Source organism: Genypterus blacodes, unplaced genomic scaffold (assembly GCF_046128005.1).
Source record: "Genypterus blacodes isolate CSIRO-AG114 ecotype Tasmania unplaced genomic scaffold, CSIRO-AGI_Gbla_v1 ptg000003l_1, whole genome shotgun sequence".
Lineage (NCBI taxonomy): Eukaryota > Metazoa > Chordata > Actinopteri > Ophidiiformes > Ophidiidae > Genypterus > Genypterus blacodes.
The window spans coordinates 8783780-8797875 of NW_027466817.1; the positions used below are offsets into that span (position 1 = coordinate 8783780).

Here is a 14096-nt window from a genome sequence, read left to right on the forward strand (position 1 = left end):
AGAAAATCGTACACTGAATATTTGCACGTTTTAAGAGTTAGGGGTAGGAGTAGTGAAAAATAGATTAGACTTACAACAATACGGTTATAATCACACAAAATCGATAAAGAATTTTTCACGTGATAATGGTTGACCAATCACATCATTGTTGTCAGATCATGGGTAGGAATAAATAACGCCAACCGTAACGCTGCGTCTATTTTGCACCATCAAAATGCGCATGTAGGCAAAATATGACAGAAAGACAAATATATGTTTCTATTAATGTCTGTGTTCCTCGTCATCTTTGTTTCTTACATCCCTCGGTTGAAATGAAATTTTAAAATTGTCCGTGTGTTACTCACAATCACAATCAGGCTAAGTATGTTAAAACACACAAGGAATTGTAATCATTATCAGTGTCTCAGTATTTTCTAATATAGTGTAATTGTAAGTATGTACACAGAAATATGTGGAAATATATATGTGCTGTGAGTGTTCATCTGCCAGGTGTACATAATTAGGGTGATGTGTGGGAATAGCTGTTCTTGTGACTGCATATTATGTACAGTGACCTAAAACACTGTCCAGATTAGAGGAGTTCCAACAGGTGGCATCGAGGATGTGATGGTTCTGCAATGATGTTCCATGCTGGTTTCCAGGTGCAGGAGGAGTATAGGCATGACTGTAGAGGTCAGCTAGGTCACCGACGCCCGGACCTCGTTAGGTAAGTAAGAGTGAAAAATAAGAATTGGCTTTATAACTGTATAAAGAATAAGGGGTTGAAAATGTCTCCTATGAATGTCTGCCTGGCAGCTATATATATATATATATATATATATATATATATATATATGTGTGTGTGTGTGTGTGTGTGTGTGTGTGTGTGTGTGAGAGAGAGAGAGAGAGAGAGAGAGAGAGAGAGAGAGAGAGAGAGAGACAGAGTGGTGTTTGAGCGCACAAGAGCAAACAAGCTTAATTGAAATACCTGTTAAATTATAATAGTAATTATTTTAATATGAAGAACTTCCACCTGTGCTGTTCTCCTGTATTAAAGTAAGAATTGTGACATACCTCTAGCGTCTGGTACACTGCAAATAATCAGCTTGGCGTAAACCACCACATATTATGAATACCTGGAGAGTGGGCAGGGTTGGTGCTCTGTAATGCGTTGCGGCCCTTTTTGGTTGCAGAACCTAATCAAGCTTTGATGACCTTTGAGTGGACTGACTCAATACCTGTCATCTAGAAATTGCCGATTGCGTTTCCTTAGTTGATGGAGGAAATTCTACGGTGGGCCTTTATTTTTTACTATGAAGGTGATGTTGGCTCAGGAAGCTGAGGAGCACATTATAGAGACATAATATACATGTTAGTGTGTGTCATCAGAGAGAGAGAAATTCAGTGGTCACAGGAGCAAAGGTACAGAAGAAGAAATACGAAAATAAATACACACAATAAACAATAAACAATATTATTATTATTATTATTATTATTATTATTATTATTATTATTATTGTTGTTGTTGTTATTATTGATATTATTAATATTAATATCATTATCATCATTACTATTGTTATTATTAATTACATATTAGTATTATATGTACTTATAAGTATAAGTATACATACAGTAAGTATATACCAGGGAATCAAAGAAAAATATATATACTGAATGTCCTCTCTTGGTTTCCATATGAGTGCAACCGAAATAAACAATAAACCATAATTCAACATAATCAAATGTGATGTCATTTGATCATATGAGACATCTTGAGCTATTGGGACCACTTATGTTTTAATGTACGAATGGAACTGTGTGCTGTTTATTTATTGTTATTTATAGTTGTTTATTTATTTGTTTTTGTTTATTTATTTATTGTTGTTTATTTATAGTTTATTGTTGTTTATTTATAGTTTATTGCTGGTTATTTATCACTGTTCAATGATTGTTGTCGTTGTATTATCACGTACAATGACAATAAACGCTATTTTATTCTATAATCACAATAATGAAAGTTGTTGTTGTTACTTTTACAGCCACATTCTAGTGTGTGGCAGTAACGCACCGACAAGCTGATTTGGCGCCCGCCAATAAACAAGAAAAAGAAGAAGAAGCCAAAGGAAATAACACTGAGACTACAACACCCAGGATCGGCACGGTGGCATGTTCGCGCTTGCGTGGTCTATTTGTGTCCAGGGCCGGCTAACATGGCGACGTACGTGGACATTCTGAACAGCGAGTTTCCTAAGATTGACTCGGAACTCTTCGACTACATAACAGGTTAGTATTTGAGCTGAGAGCCATCGTCCTCTGGGCCGGGAAACACGTTTTGTCTTGGCTGTTAGTCTGCCGGTTAGTCCGGAGCTCGGTCCTCATTGCTAGCAGGTTAGCGAGCTAACGTGGGTTTGGCTTCCTGAGGTGCCGCTTAGCACGGCACGGCTCGGTTAAGATGACCCGTGCTGACTAAACTACAGCCGCGCTCGACGAGAGAATTTGTAGATTAGTACAGTAAATAGAAGAGTAAAGTAGGCGAAACCAGGGTTTGGACTTTCCGGTTTGAGTCATGTGGTCTCTGAACTGAGAAAAACTATAAACTATAATAATCTTTATTTTTTAGAATTATTATAATGTTTTTTCTTGAAATGAGGGAGGAGGTAAGCGAATGCGGCTTGGATACAAATCAGACTCGATAGTTTGACAGTTTCTGAAGAGCCGGGCTGTATCCCGATTCTCTTTATTGGCTGCGTTCCAAATCTGAAATTCTTTCCCTCATTTAAATATTTTTCTGCTTCCCGCACGGTAAACATGCAAGGAAATAGAAATGAGACATCCTCACCACCATGTGTCTGTCATCTGGAGTCACTCACTGATGACATCGGCACAGCTGGATCTGCTGTCAGGGGGTTTGAGCTGCTCTGTGCTGTTGTTCTTATTTCCCACAGGACAGCAAAAATCATTTCATCAATCATTATAACCCTTATTATTATAATTATCATTATTATTGTTATAATAACAAGAGGATACTCAATCTGACTAATTCTAATTATTGTTCAGTTGCAGCCATTCATCAGTAACTTTTCCACTCAGGATGTTGTATTTAACAGATCGCTGTCACAAACAGTTATGATACAAGAAGAGTTTAATTATTGTTGTATTGTTCCGTTATCATTCAGATCTACATTAAACACAGGCTGTCATTTCACCCACATGATGACAAACTATTATAATGGGGGCAGTTTTTTTCACTGAATTGTTGTGTCTGCCTGATAACTGACTGACTAGTCTGCACAGCCCTCAAAGCAGAAATCAGAGCTCATGGAGCTCCTTAGAGATTGCAGACCAGGTTTCTGGTCACATGAGGAGCAAGAAATGAAGAAACGTCAAATAAGAGCTTCAAAGGGCACAGATTGTCTCCTCAATGACATCACTCTCATGTCAACACGTGTTTTCATCTTCAAATCTTTGTCTCTCCTCCTGGGGGGAGATAATGGAAAATATGTGCTTCTGATATTGATGTTCCTTGCTCCTCACTCCTCAGTCGTCTCCATTCCTTTGTCTTCTCACTTCTTTGTTCCTATTTCCTCTCCTTACCCCCTTTGCTGTCTACTTTCCTCTCCTCATTCTTCTCTTTCTTTCCCCGTCTGTCCTCAATACTTGTCTGTCCTCCTCACCCTACTCCTCTCTCTTTTCCTTTAAGATCAGAGTTAAGTTAGTTTGAATCCTTTGATTTGCTCCAGATGAAGGTGACACCAGGTGTGTTTGTGTTCCAGGTGTGTTGGCCAGTGGTGGTGCAGACTTTGAGGATGGCGAGGAGGTGTACGAAGCCGTAGGTGAAGTGTTGCAGCAAGTGTCAGCTGACAGTAAAAACGAGGAGGACATCCGAGACATCTGTCTCCAGATGTTCAACACTCTGAAACTGTAAGAAACTCTTTGTCCTTCGGGAACCATATCTTTGTCCTTTGTCTTCATCAGAATTCCTAATTGTCCTCTGTGTCCACCAGGAATAGCTGTCATGGCTCTCAGAGGCGTGTTTTATTGGACGCTCCGGTCCAGTTGTCTCAGATCTCTGCAGACAACAGTAAGACTGCAAACACACTACACAGCATAGAGTACTATTACTGTTACTACTACAATGAGTACTATTACTAGTATTGCTAACTGCTTATGTCTGTTCCTTATGTTCTGTTAAATGTTGCTGCTACAAATAAAATGAACTATTATAATTTAGTCATTAAAAACAGACATAAGAAGAAGATAAAAAAATGTAATCACTGCAAACCATTAAAACCCAGGAGAATTGAATTTATGACCACCATGATTATGTCTCTCCTCTCTTCCTCCTCAGTTACTGCAACTGATGATGTTCAGGGTATCTGGATGATAAAGAGGAGTCAGAACACGGTGGGACTCTGATGTGGATTCTGCTGTAATCTAATGCGTCGTTACTGCACACTGAAGTATTGACCTCATGATTCTCTCTCTCTCTCTCGCTCACCCCCCCCCCCATGTGCAGACTGTCGATGCTAAGAAGTTGGAGAAGGCTGAGGCCAAGCTGAAGGCCAAACATGAGCGGAAGAATGAGAAGGACTCTCAAAAAACTGTCAATCCGCTGTCAGTCCTCATCTTCTTTTTCTCTCTCTGTTTGTTTGTGGACCTGTTCTTTAACTTTCCTTGCTGACATGTCTGCTGTGTCCCCCCCCCCTCCTCCTCTTTCACCCCTTGGCAGGGTTTTGGAGGAGGCGTCAGCCAGCCAGGCCAGCAGCAAGAAAGACAACCGAGTCGACCAGTCGGGGAAGAACCGCAGCTATGACATCCGCATAGAGAACTTTGATGTTTCCTTTGGAGAGAGGTGAGTTGACTGGATGTGTAACTAGAGCTGAAAGACTCATGGCGGCTTTTAGTTGCCAATGTTCTGAACAATTTAGTCAATATTGATAGAAATCTTGGAAGTCCTTGAAGTGTCCTACATAGCTGTCTAATGACCTGTTAGTATGGATCCAGCTGCTGGTCTGGGTTGAGGTGCTTCAGCATCAACCACCTCTGTCCAGAACTGTAGCAGGATGCATAACAACAGAGCAGTGTGAGAGTGAGTGTGCAGTTACACCGTTTCTTCATAAGTAGTAGCCTTCTTTTCGCATGTCAGCACACTGTTACTTGAGTTTCGGACAGAATGAGTCTGAACAGAGTTTGCTGCATGCAAACAAAAGAGCTGTAAGAAGTTTGGTTGGTGTCCCTCAACTGCATATTAGGGAAGTGAAGAATTGAATTGAAGAATATTTCCTATGATGGTTTTATTAATTTCACATAAGTTACACCTGAATTCAATGGAAAAGGGATTTATTTTTTTTGCTTAAAAGGGAAATTATTTTATCTCTAACTTTTTCCACTATGTCCCACCTCTGCCTGTGTGTCCAGGTGCCTCCTGCAGGGGGCGGAACTGTCACTGGCAACGGGCCGACGTTACGGCCTGATCGGTCGCAACGGTTTAGGAAAGACGACGCTGCTGAAGATGCTGGCCAGCCGAAGCCTGCGCGTCCCCGGCCACATCTCCATCCTGCATGTGGAGCAGGAGGTGGCGGGAGACGAGACGGGGGCGCTGCAGAGCGTTCTTGAGAGCGACACCCTGAGGGAGGAGCTGCTGGGCGAGGAGCGGCGGCTCAACGCCCGCATCGCCAACGGAACGTACGTGATTACAGTCATTGCCTTTGGTCAAGAAGGCTCGCTCATTGGCTTATTTATTATTCAACCAAATCGATAATTCAATTTGTTAGTTTTGAATATTACATGGTGAAGTTTGAATTCAATAGTCAAGACACGACTTTCAAAGCATCACCATAGCAACAGTTAAATACTGAGCTGCAATGCTGTGTTTAAGAGTGTGTTGTTGTTGTTTTTGTTTCAGTGTGGATGGGATGGAGAGCTTTAGACTGACTGAGATCTACGCCAAGCTGGAGGAGATCGAGGCTGATAAAGCTCCTGCCAGGTAAGATGACACGCTCCTACTAAGCACAGATGCTTTAGCCACTTAGCTTGTTGGCATAGTAACATGCTTATGTTAGTATGGGTACGTATAGCTGTTAACATGCTAACTTAATCTGAGTGACGTCTCTCTCCTCCAATCAGAGCCTCTGTCATCCTGGCTGGTCTCGGCTTTTCTCCAAGAATGCAACAGCAGACCACCAAGTGAGCACACACCACACACACACACACACACACACACACACACACACACACACACACACACACACACACACACACACACACACTTCAAAAAGACATATCATCTACACTCTTCGTACAGTAGTCAACAGAAATAACAGTATCTGTCTCTCTCTTTCTGTCTCTGTCTGTAGGGAGTTTTCGGGAGGCTGGAGGATGAGGTTGGCGTTGGCTCGAGCTCTATTTGCTAGGTGAGTTTCATCCCACTCTCTCTGGCTCTCAGTCTTTATTTGTGTCACATGTAAACGCGTACCAGCAGCCTGCAGTGTTAAGGCCGACTTAAACCTGAATTTGACCTGATTTTAACACAACAATAAGTGCATAAGTATATACAGTATATACTTGGTAGTGGACAGAAGCTGCTCACATGCAAGAAGTGAATCTGATTTCTGTCTAACACTGATCATTGATGTGTTCATGTTTCAGGCCAGACCTGCTTCTATTGGATGGTGAGTCAGCTTTTCTTCTGCTGCTTTAACACTTAGCAGTTGCTGCGGTCATGGTAATAATTTTAACAGCAGTCAGAATAATAATATAATTATTTCAGTCATCCTCAGTAACAGCAGTTGTTGTATTTTGTGTGATTCTTTTAAAGGTTCTACTTATTAGTTTGTAGAAATCACTGCAGTATTTTTACTGTCATGTACTTTGCGTTCCAGAGCCTACCAACATGTTGGACGTCAGAGCCATCTTGTGGTTGGAAAACTACCTGCAGGTGCGATTATGACTCCTCCCGTCTTAATGTTAGCTTGTGGCGAACGCTTCCCATTGGTTTCAGTTTGGAATGCTAGCAAATGTCTCATCCTTTTCCAGTTCACAATCAGAGAAAACAGTAAACAGATCATGTTTGTAATCCCGCCCACAGACGTGGCAGTCCACCATCTTGGTCGTCTCCCACGACCGCAACTTCCTGAATGCCGTAGTAACAGACATCATCCACCTGCACTCGCAGCGGCTTGAAAGTTACCGTGGCGACTATGAAAACTTTGTCAAAACCAAAGAAGACAGACTGAAGAACCAGCATAGAGAGTACGAAGCCCAGTTACAGTACAGACAACACATACAGGTACTACTACTCCCTCTAAACTTCCTGCTGCTCTGTTGTTGATCCTGCTTTTATAGTGCTATCACTTCTTTGAGGAGATGTAGTAATATTTGAAGTCTGGAAGAAGGCTGCAAGTGTTACTACATGGATAAACTCTACAACCATTACTACCACTCTTCTGAAACTAAAGTACATCACAGGACAAGACCGTTATGTTTATGTCGGATCAACGACTCATTGATTATCCATTGGTTATGTGTGTTAGTTAATTTTAACCTCTAATGATGACTATTATAAAGACAATGGCTCATTTTCAATACCATCATTCATCGTCTTTCTGCTGGTTGACTCGTCCATCCCTGTACATGATTGGATGTGTGTGTTTTGCAGGTTTTTATCGACAGGTTTCGGTACAACGCCAACAGAGCGGCTCAGGTTCAGAGCAAACTGAAACTGCTGGAGAAGCTGTGAGTATTTAAACACCTGATGTCCAAATGTTAGGATGTCTATATCACAGAAATTATAACTATAACCAAGCCAAACATAATATTGTGTGTGTGTGTGTGTGTTGCAGGCCTGAGATGAAGCCTATTGAAAAGGAAACGGAGGTGACATTAAGGTTAGAAACTCGACTTCCTGTTTTGTGTTGCATCGTCTGGTCTGCGGTTTTCCCTTCTCTCTGCATCTCCCCTTCTGTTCTCCTGTTAGAGGCTGACGGGTTGACAGATTGATGGCAGCGTTGTCTTTGTTCTGCAGGTTTCCAGATAACTTTGAGAAGTTGTCTCCTCCAATCCTGCAGTTAGATGAGGTGGAATTCTATTACTCTCCAGACCTGCGTCTCTTCACTGGACTCAACGTGTCGGCTGACCTTGATTCTCGCATCTGCATTGTACGTATTTGTAAGACAATTTTGCAGAAAGTAAAAGTAAGAGTTTATCGATTTATTTTAACATTAAAGGAAGAGAACGACACAGAAGTTTCCGAAGTAAACGTAAACCCTGTATTTCTTGTCAGGTTGGGGAAAACGGTGCCGGGAAATCCACGGTTCTCAAACTGTTGATGGGCGAGTTGACGCCGGTTAATGGAATCAGACAAGCTCACAGGTAAGACCTCCAAGAAACTAGGAATCCGTTCATCTACAGATGCAAAATCTTTGCCTCCCTTCACATTTTGCTGAAGTACCAAGTAACATGTTGCTTGTTTTGGTGTCTGACTCAGGAACCTGAAGATCGGGTACTTCAGCCAGCATCATGTGGACCAGCTGGACCTGAACGTCTGCTCTGTGGAGCTGCTGCTCAACAAGTTCCCCGGTAACGACACAAAACTATGAATTTCTGCATTTGACGTTGAAGTGCCTCTCCTGGTGGTTGTTTGACCCAATGAGCTGTCTCACAGGTCGGACAGAGGAGGAGTACCGCCACCAGCTGGGAGGTTATGGTATTACTGGAGAGCTGTCCACGCGGCCAGTAGCCAGTCTATCAGGAGGACAGAAGAGCCGTGTGGCCTTTGCTCAGATGACCATGCCATGGTAAGAAGTCGACTCTAGCATGTATGAAGGGGTGATGATGATGATGATGGCCGCTGACCTGTGTGCCTGTCCTTTTAGTCCAAACTTCTACATCCTGGACGAGCCGACCAATCATCTGGACATGGAGACCATTGAGGCTCTGGCCAAAGCGCTCAACAAGTTCAAAGTGAGTTTGTGTAAGATGGTGATGCACCTTTCCTCATCCACACTCCATGATGAAGGGCCCATATTTAGAATCTGAACTGTGACAGGTGTACCATTCAGTTCAGGATTGGTTGAAGCTCAGACGCGTGCTGAGAAAACATTTGGTAGTTCAAGACAGCCAGTGAAGTCTAAGCTGTGTGATAATGAGTGTGTGTCTGGTTTTTAGGGTGGGGTCATCTTGGTGTCCCACGACGAGCGGCTCATCCGGTTGGTGTGTAAGGAGTTGTGGGTGTGCGAGGCTGGGAAGGTGCACCGCGTCGACGGAGGCTTCGATGAGTACCGTGACATCCTGCAGGAGCAGTTCAGGAAGGAGGGCTACCTGTGAGAGCCCAGGACCGCCCTGCACCACCAGGAACACGGACACACACCCACCTCACAATAACACCGCGCCATAACTGCCAACCAGCTGACATCAACATCGGTCACAGTGCAGACTGGAGGACACTGATGTCAATCTGTCAGCTATGATGTTGCTGATTTGTCCTGAATACTTTTATTCCCTGGTGAGGGCCAAAGGCCGCTGACGCAGCTGAACTGCTTTGGACTGAGAAATTAGCACGAGATTCAGTGAATGATTCAGACGCGTTGATTTCCCAGAGATTATTTAAAAAGTCAAACCCCTGTCCGTGTGTGTGTGTGTCTCTCTTTCCTGTGTCCGTTTACGCCAGATGGACATTTATTGTTTGTAGGGTTTTTATTTTTCTCATTGACACTGTGAGCTTTTAGCAGGTTTCAGTGGATGGAGCAGTAAATGATCACAGAAACAAACTATGTGCAGTTTTTAGCAACAGAAAATTAAACTTCATTCAAATTGAGATCCAACCCAGTTTCTGTTCTATGTTCTTTAGGTAGTAACAAGTGTTTATTCAAGAAACAACTGATCTGTTTTCACCTTAATGTCTTCAAAAATTATACTCCTGTGGCAGTACAGTTCAATTTTAAAATGTCCACCACAAAAATGAAATTCTGCAAAATATTTACTAAGTGCAGCTTCTTGGCACATATTTTATAAATACATACATTACTAGATAAGGTTTTTTGACATTCCTCTAATGCGTGAAAACATTGTATTCTATGTCAACAGTAAGTCAGGTGAGTTCAATAAGCTTAAAAAATGTAGGTAACTAGTTTATTCTGTATAGCTTCACACACTCTCAGGTGAATGACACTACATAGAGGTCAGTGCAGAGCTACAGACTGATTCTGTAACAGTGGCCTCTACTGCTCTGGTGCCCAGGCTGCTCCAGCTTCCACACGTCCATTTTCTCTGAGATAAGGCAGAAGGGCATCCCTGTAGAACCTCTCCAGTCTGGACACAGTCTCCTCCCACATGCCGGGGTCAAAGGGCACTGGCACGATGGCGGTCTCCTTCCGGGTGAAGACGACCAGGTCAGCCTGCTCCAGGCCAGTCGTAGCCAGCTGGCACTGGATCTGAGTGTAGTACTGGTGACCCTGTTTCAGACGGTAGACGGGAGACTGGAACAGAACCGTGAGGAAAGAGGACACACAAACAGCACACCAGTCAGGACATTCAGGTCAAAGTGAGGTCAGATGTGAACCAATATGAGGAAGTGTCATAAAATGTTTTACCTCTCCAGCCCGCTGTGATTCCGCCTGTATGACCAGGCAGAAGTTGCGGTCGTCCCTGCAGGCCTCCTCGACTGTCCTGTCCCTGTGCTTATAGGGACATTTCACCTCCAGACACAACAGCCTTTGGCCAGTCTTGGTGTCCGTAACGATGCCATCTGGGCTAGCGGCCAACCAGGACCGCTTGGAATCGATGAACAGGCCGCACTCCTGCACTTTCACAGCATGACCCAGTGCCTTGCTCTTCAGGACCTGCACATCATCATCATCACCATGGTCAGAGTGTTCATGTAGAACATGTCAATACAAACAACAAGAGCATGTATCTACCAAAGGATATGAAGCAATTTACTACAACATCATCAAACATCAGCATCATCAAAGTGTCTTCTTCAGCTAAGGCCCAATATTATTGGGCCTTCCAATTATGACTCTATTGAAACTACTGATTGTACCATTTCCAGTAAAGAATATTAAAAAAAATGAACTTTTGCCCAGGTGGGTCCAGGTCTTCTACATGGGAAAACATTAAAGACAAGTGGCCCTAAATTGTATGAGATGGTAATCACAAATTCCTTATCTAACTCTAGAGGTAGCAACCTGGTATCTGCGGGCGGCTTCAGCCTCCATCTCGACTCCCCAGCTCATGGCTCTGGTCTGGATGTTGGGCCTCTTGCCTGTTGAGTCAAAGATAGCCTCATTAGATTGCCCCACCCCTTCCACCTGCCCACAGTTGGGCTTACCATGGGGCTTACCTGTGATAGCAACCAGGTAAGAGGCAGGTGGGGTTTTGCTTTTGCCACTGATGAATTCGCAGTGAGCGATGTTGTGTGCCAAAGAGGCAGTGATTCGGTTCTTCCTCCAGGCAAACCAGTCTGGGTTGATCCTCTGTCCGCGGGTGTTTCTCTCCACCTCCTTCACGTCGTCTGTCCCCAGCATGACGTCCAGGTCGGCACTCGACTCCACACTTTGAGGCTGATTCTTAACAGTCCCTGGCACTTTTGAATCCAGTTTCTCAGTAGGTTTCCCAGCTGGCTTATGGTTTCTGTATTTTTGCTGGTTTCCTCTGACAGGAACGGGTCTCACGGCAGGTTCTGGATTAATTTGAGAGGTGCTGGTGTCATTGTGTGCCTTGTCAGCATGTGTTTCCCCAGCTTCAGGGGGGTGTGCAGCAGCAGCAGCAGGCTTGGCCTTCTGAGTTTGACTGGTTCTGGTTTTAGCTGCTCCTCCATCTCCAGGTTGCTGAATGTGGATGGTTGGGTGGTATCTGACCTTTGGCATGATAGTCTTCTGTGTCAGACCCGTTGCTGATACCTCAGCTGCTGTTGAGACGCCCCCTTGTTGACGCTGCGGTTTCATGTTCTGTTACATCAAAGAAACAATCAAAACCTGATTTACTGACTATCGTGGCTTTTATTTCGAAAAACTCGACCGGAAATCCCCTTTTGTCTATTTTGATCTACCATCTGGTCCGCTGGTCACTGGTGAACAGGTTTAAACGCCCTTTCTCGTTAAGAATAAAACATAGATATCAAACTGACTGATCGAAAGAATCTGTTTACCTTCTGCGCCATAGCCGGTTTAGCGACTAGCCAAAGTGATTAAAGATAAATAACGGCAGTCGCTTGATACATTTCATGACGTTCGACTGCAGCACATTATCAACAATATGACTTTTGTGTGAAATTGTGTTACGCTGAGTAAACATATGAGACGAAAGAGTTGACACTAAAGTTAGCGCATATTATAGACTGCAGAGATAACATTACAATGTTAACTTTATACATGCTGTGGCGATATATACAGTTTAAGTCTACAGTTTGAGTTGGAGCAGAGCGGCTCTTACCTGGTCTGAGTTTGTGTTGTTTGTAGGTGTGGAGCTGGAAACTGAAAGTAAATCTACTGAACAGCAGTGACTCATTTCCTTGTGACAGTATGTGGGTGTGTTGTGTTAACATTATTGATATTCTGTCGATACTTGCCAATCCAATATTTCAAACTCTTAACATCACTGTTGTTGGATAACATCCGATTTTTTGTGTTATTTCCTCAAAAACACTATATTCGACTTGCTGATACAAACTGTTACATACTTCTTTATCCTTACTTAAATACTGTGAAATCCTTATTGTTACTCCAAATGATACACGTAGAGATTCATACTCCTGTCGTGGTGTGTCTGGATTGAATAGAACTGTATTAAAGCAGAACTACGTCTCTTTTGAAGCCCCCTGGTGTGTGTTATTGTTAACTGCATCCATCCATTAAGTCAGCGTTTCTCTTGTTTCACCTTTGTTTGCCACACACACGCACACACGCACAGGCACACGCGCACACACACAGACACACACAGACACACACACACACATTGTTCAGGAGCTCCATCCTCTGACTGTCTCCACAGCAGTGTGTCCTGCTAGACAACTCGGGTGTGTGTGAAGCCAAGAGAAACGCTGACTGACTGGATGAACTGTAGTTAACAACACACACCAAGGGACTTTAAACATTACATCATGCTTTTATTCTAAGGATGAATCATTTAGGTTGACAGGTGTGTCACACATGTCTGTTTCTGTCCCGCAGGTTGTCTGCGTCAACATGTCTGTGTCTCAGATCACACCCAAGCTGTACCTGAGTGGCCTGGATGCAGCCCTCAACCCCAGTGTGGTCTCCAGCAGGAACATCACGCTCATCGTCAATGCCAGTGGGCTGGAGTCCATGTCCTACCCACACCCAGACACTGTGCAGGTCCTACCGGTTCCTGTCCAGGACAAACCCCACGCTGCACTGAGCCACTACTTTGACCTGGTAGCCCAACAGATAGACAGAAACCAGTCAGGCAAAACCCTTGTGCACTGCACAGCGGGCAGGAGCCGATCCCCTTCACTGATCATGGCCTACCTGATGAGGTATCAAGCAAACTACAAATACTATTACATGTGTTTTTGGGGTGTTGTATGCAGGAATGTCTTAAATGTGTCTTCCTGGTCTCAGGTATGAAGGCGCGACTCTCCGCCAGGCTCATGAGTTAGTTCTACAGCAGCGACCGTACATCCGACCTAATGCCGGTTTCTGGAGGCAGCTGCTGGCATACGAGAGGACGCTGTTTGGCAGTAACACATTGAGGATGGTGTCCACATCTGCCGGTGTCCTGCCAGAGGTTGTGGAGCATGACAAGGACACGACAGCGTACTGTGTCAACATCTGAGGGACACAGGACCACAAACATTGTGGACATGGTAGCATAATAGCATGACCTCAAGTGAATGGTGGTTTACTCTGTTGACTCGCCACATAGGCTGCAGACACACCTGAAAGGTTCTGGAACCAGTTTTGTTCAGTAACCTTGGAAACAGTGTTTACCAGAAAACCAATCCACATTTCCACCGATTTGTTGCTGCCTTGGCTCTTGCTGTGAGTTTCAAAGGTAGATTTGCAAACCAGCCAGTTCTGTAGTGGTGGAAAAGAGGACAGAGACTGGTTGGTCTAGTTAGTATAGTTGGAATAATACAAGTCATTTCCTAGACCAGA

At 43.8% G+C, this 14096-nt stretch overlaps 3 protein-coding genes across 5 annotated transcripts; 2 read left to right on the top strand and 1 right to left on the bottom strand.

Annotated features, from left to right (window-relative positions):
- Nucleotides 1-2125: 2125 nt before the first annotated feature.
- On the top strand, nt 2126-9800 carry abcf3 (ATP-binding cassette, sub-family F (GCN20), member 3). Its single transcript, XM_076137053.1, has 21 exons — nt 2126-2262; nt 3753-3900; nt 3984-4060; nt 4328-4383; nt 4496-4593; nt 4709-4831; nt 5398-5664; nt 5885-5965; nt 6106-6165; nt 6336-6392; nt 6628-6650; nt 6861-6916; nt 7067-7267; nt 7637-7713; nt 7821-7865; nt 8003-8135; nt 8261-8349; nt 8465-8556; nt 8642-8774; nt 8853-8940; nt 9145-9800. Exons 1-21 carry the CDS (start codon nt 2190-2192, stop codon nt 9301-9303), a joined length of 2136 nt encoding a protein of 711 aa, XP_075993168.1. The 5' UTR covers nt 2126-2189; the 3' UTR covers nt 9304-9800.
- On the bottom strand, nt 9670-12849 carry LOC142988106 (uncharacterized). Of its 3 annotated transcripts, XM_076137329.1 has the most exons (5): nt 12412-12652; nt 11321-11927; nt 11166-11242; nt 10569-10817; nt 9670-10454 (listed from the first exon to the last, which is right to left on the bottom strand). In XM_076137329.1, the coding sequence occupies exons 1-5, from the start codon at nt 12484-12486 to the stop codon at nt 10197-10199; spliced, it is 1266 nt and encodes a 421-aa protein (XP_075993444.1). In that variant the 5' UTR covers nt 12487-12652; the 3' UTR covers nt 9670-10196. The 3 variants fall into 3 exon arrangements, with proteins under 3 accessions (XP_075993444.1, XP_075993363.1, XP_075993285.1); XM_076137248.1 differs by lacking the exon at nt 12412-12652 and adding an exon at nt 12673-12849 and having other exon boundaries at nt 11166-11927; XM_076137170.1 differs by having other exon boundaries at nt 11166-11927.
- LOC142988287 (dual specificity protein phosphatase 18) lies at nt 11934-13975 on the top strand. Its single transcript, XM_076137446.1, has 3 exons — nt 11934-12049; nt 13149-13474; nt 13560-13975. Exons 2-3 carry the CDS (start codon nt 13164-13166, stop codon nt 13771-13773), a joined length of 525 nt encoding a protein of 174 aa, XP_075993561.1. The 5' UTR covers nt 11934-12049; nt 13149-13163; the 3' UTR covers nt 13774-13975.
- Nucleotides 13976-14096: the final 121 nt, after the last annotated feature.

Coding starts and splice junctions, on each gene's coding strand:
- abcf3 (XM_076137053.1), top strand. CDS start 2,190: ATGGCGACGTACGTGGACATTCTGAACAGCGAGTTTCCTAAGATTGAC. Junction 5,665..5,884: donor GCCCGCATCGCCAACGGAAC/GTACGTGATTAC, acceptor TTTTTGTTTCAG/TGTGGATGGGATGGAGAGCT. Junction 6,393..6,627: donor GCTCGAGCTCTATTTGCTAG/GTGAGTTTCATC, acceptor TTCATGTTTCAG/GCCAGACCTGCTTCTATTGG.
- LOC142988106 (XM_076137170.1), bottom strand. CDS start 12,486: ATGAGTCACTGCTGTTCAGTAGATTTACTTTCAGTTTCCAGCTCCACA. Junction 11,928..12,411: donor ACAACACAAACTCAGACCAG/GTAAGAGCCGCT, acceptor TTGATGTAACAG/AACATGAAACCGCAGCGTCA. Junction 10,455..10,568: donor AATCACAGCGGGCTGGAGAG/GTAAAACATTTT, acceptor GTTCTGTTCCAG/TCTCCCGTCTACCGTCTGAA.
- LOC142988287 (XM_076137446.1), top strand. CDS start 13,164: ATGTCTGTGTCTCAGATCACACCCAAGCTGTACCTGAGTGGCCTGGAT. Junction 13,475..13,559: donor ATCATGGCCTACCTGATGAG/GTATCAAGCAAA, acceptor TCCTGGTCTCAG/GTATGAAGGCGCGACTCTCC.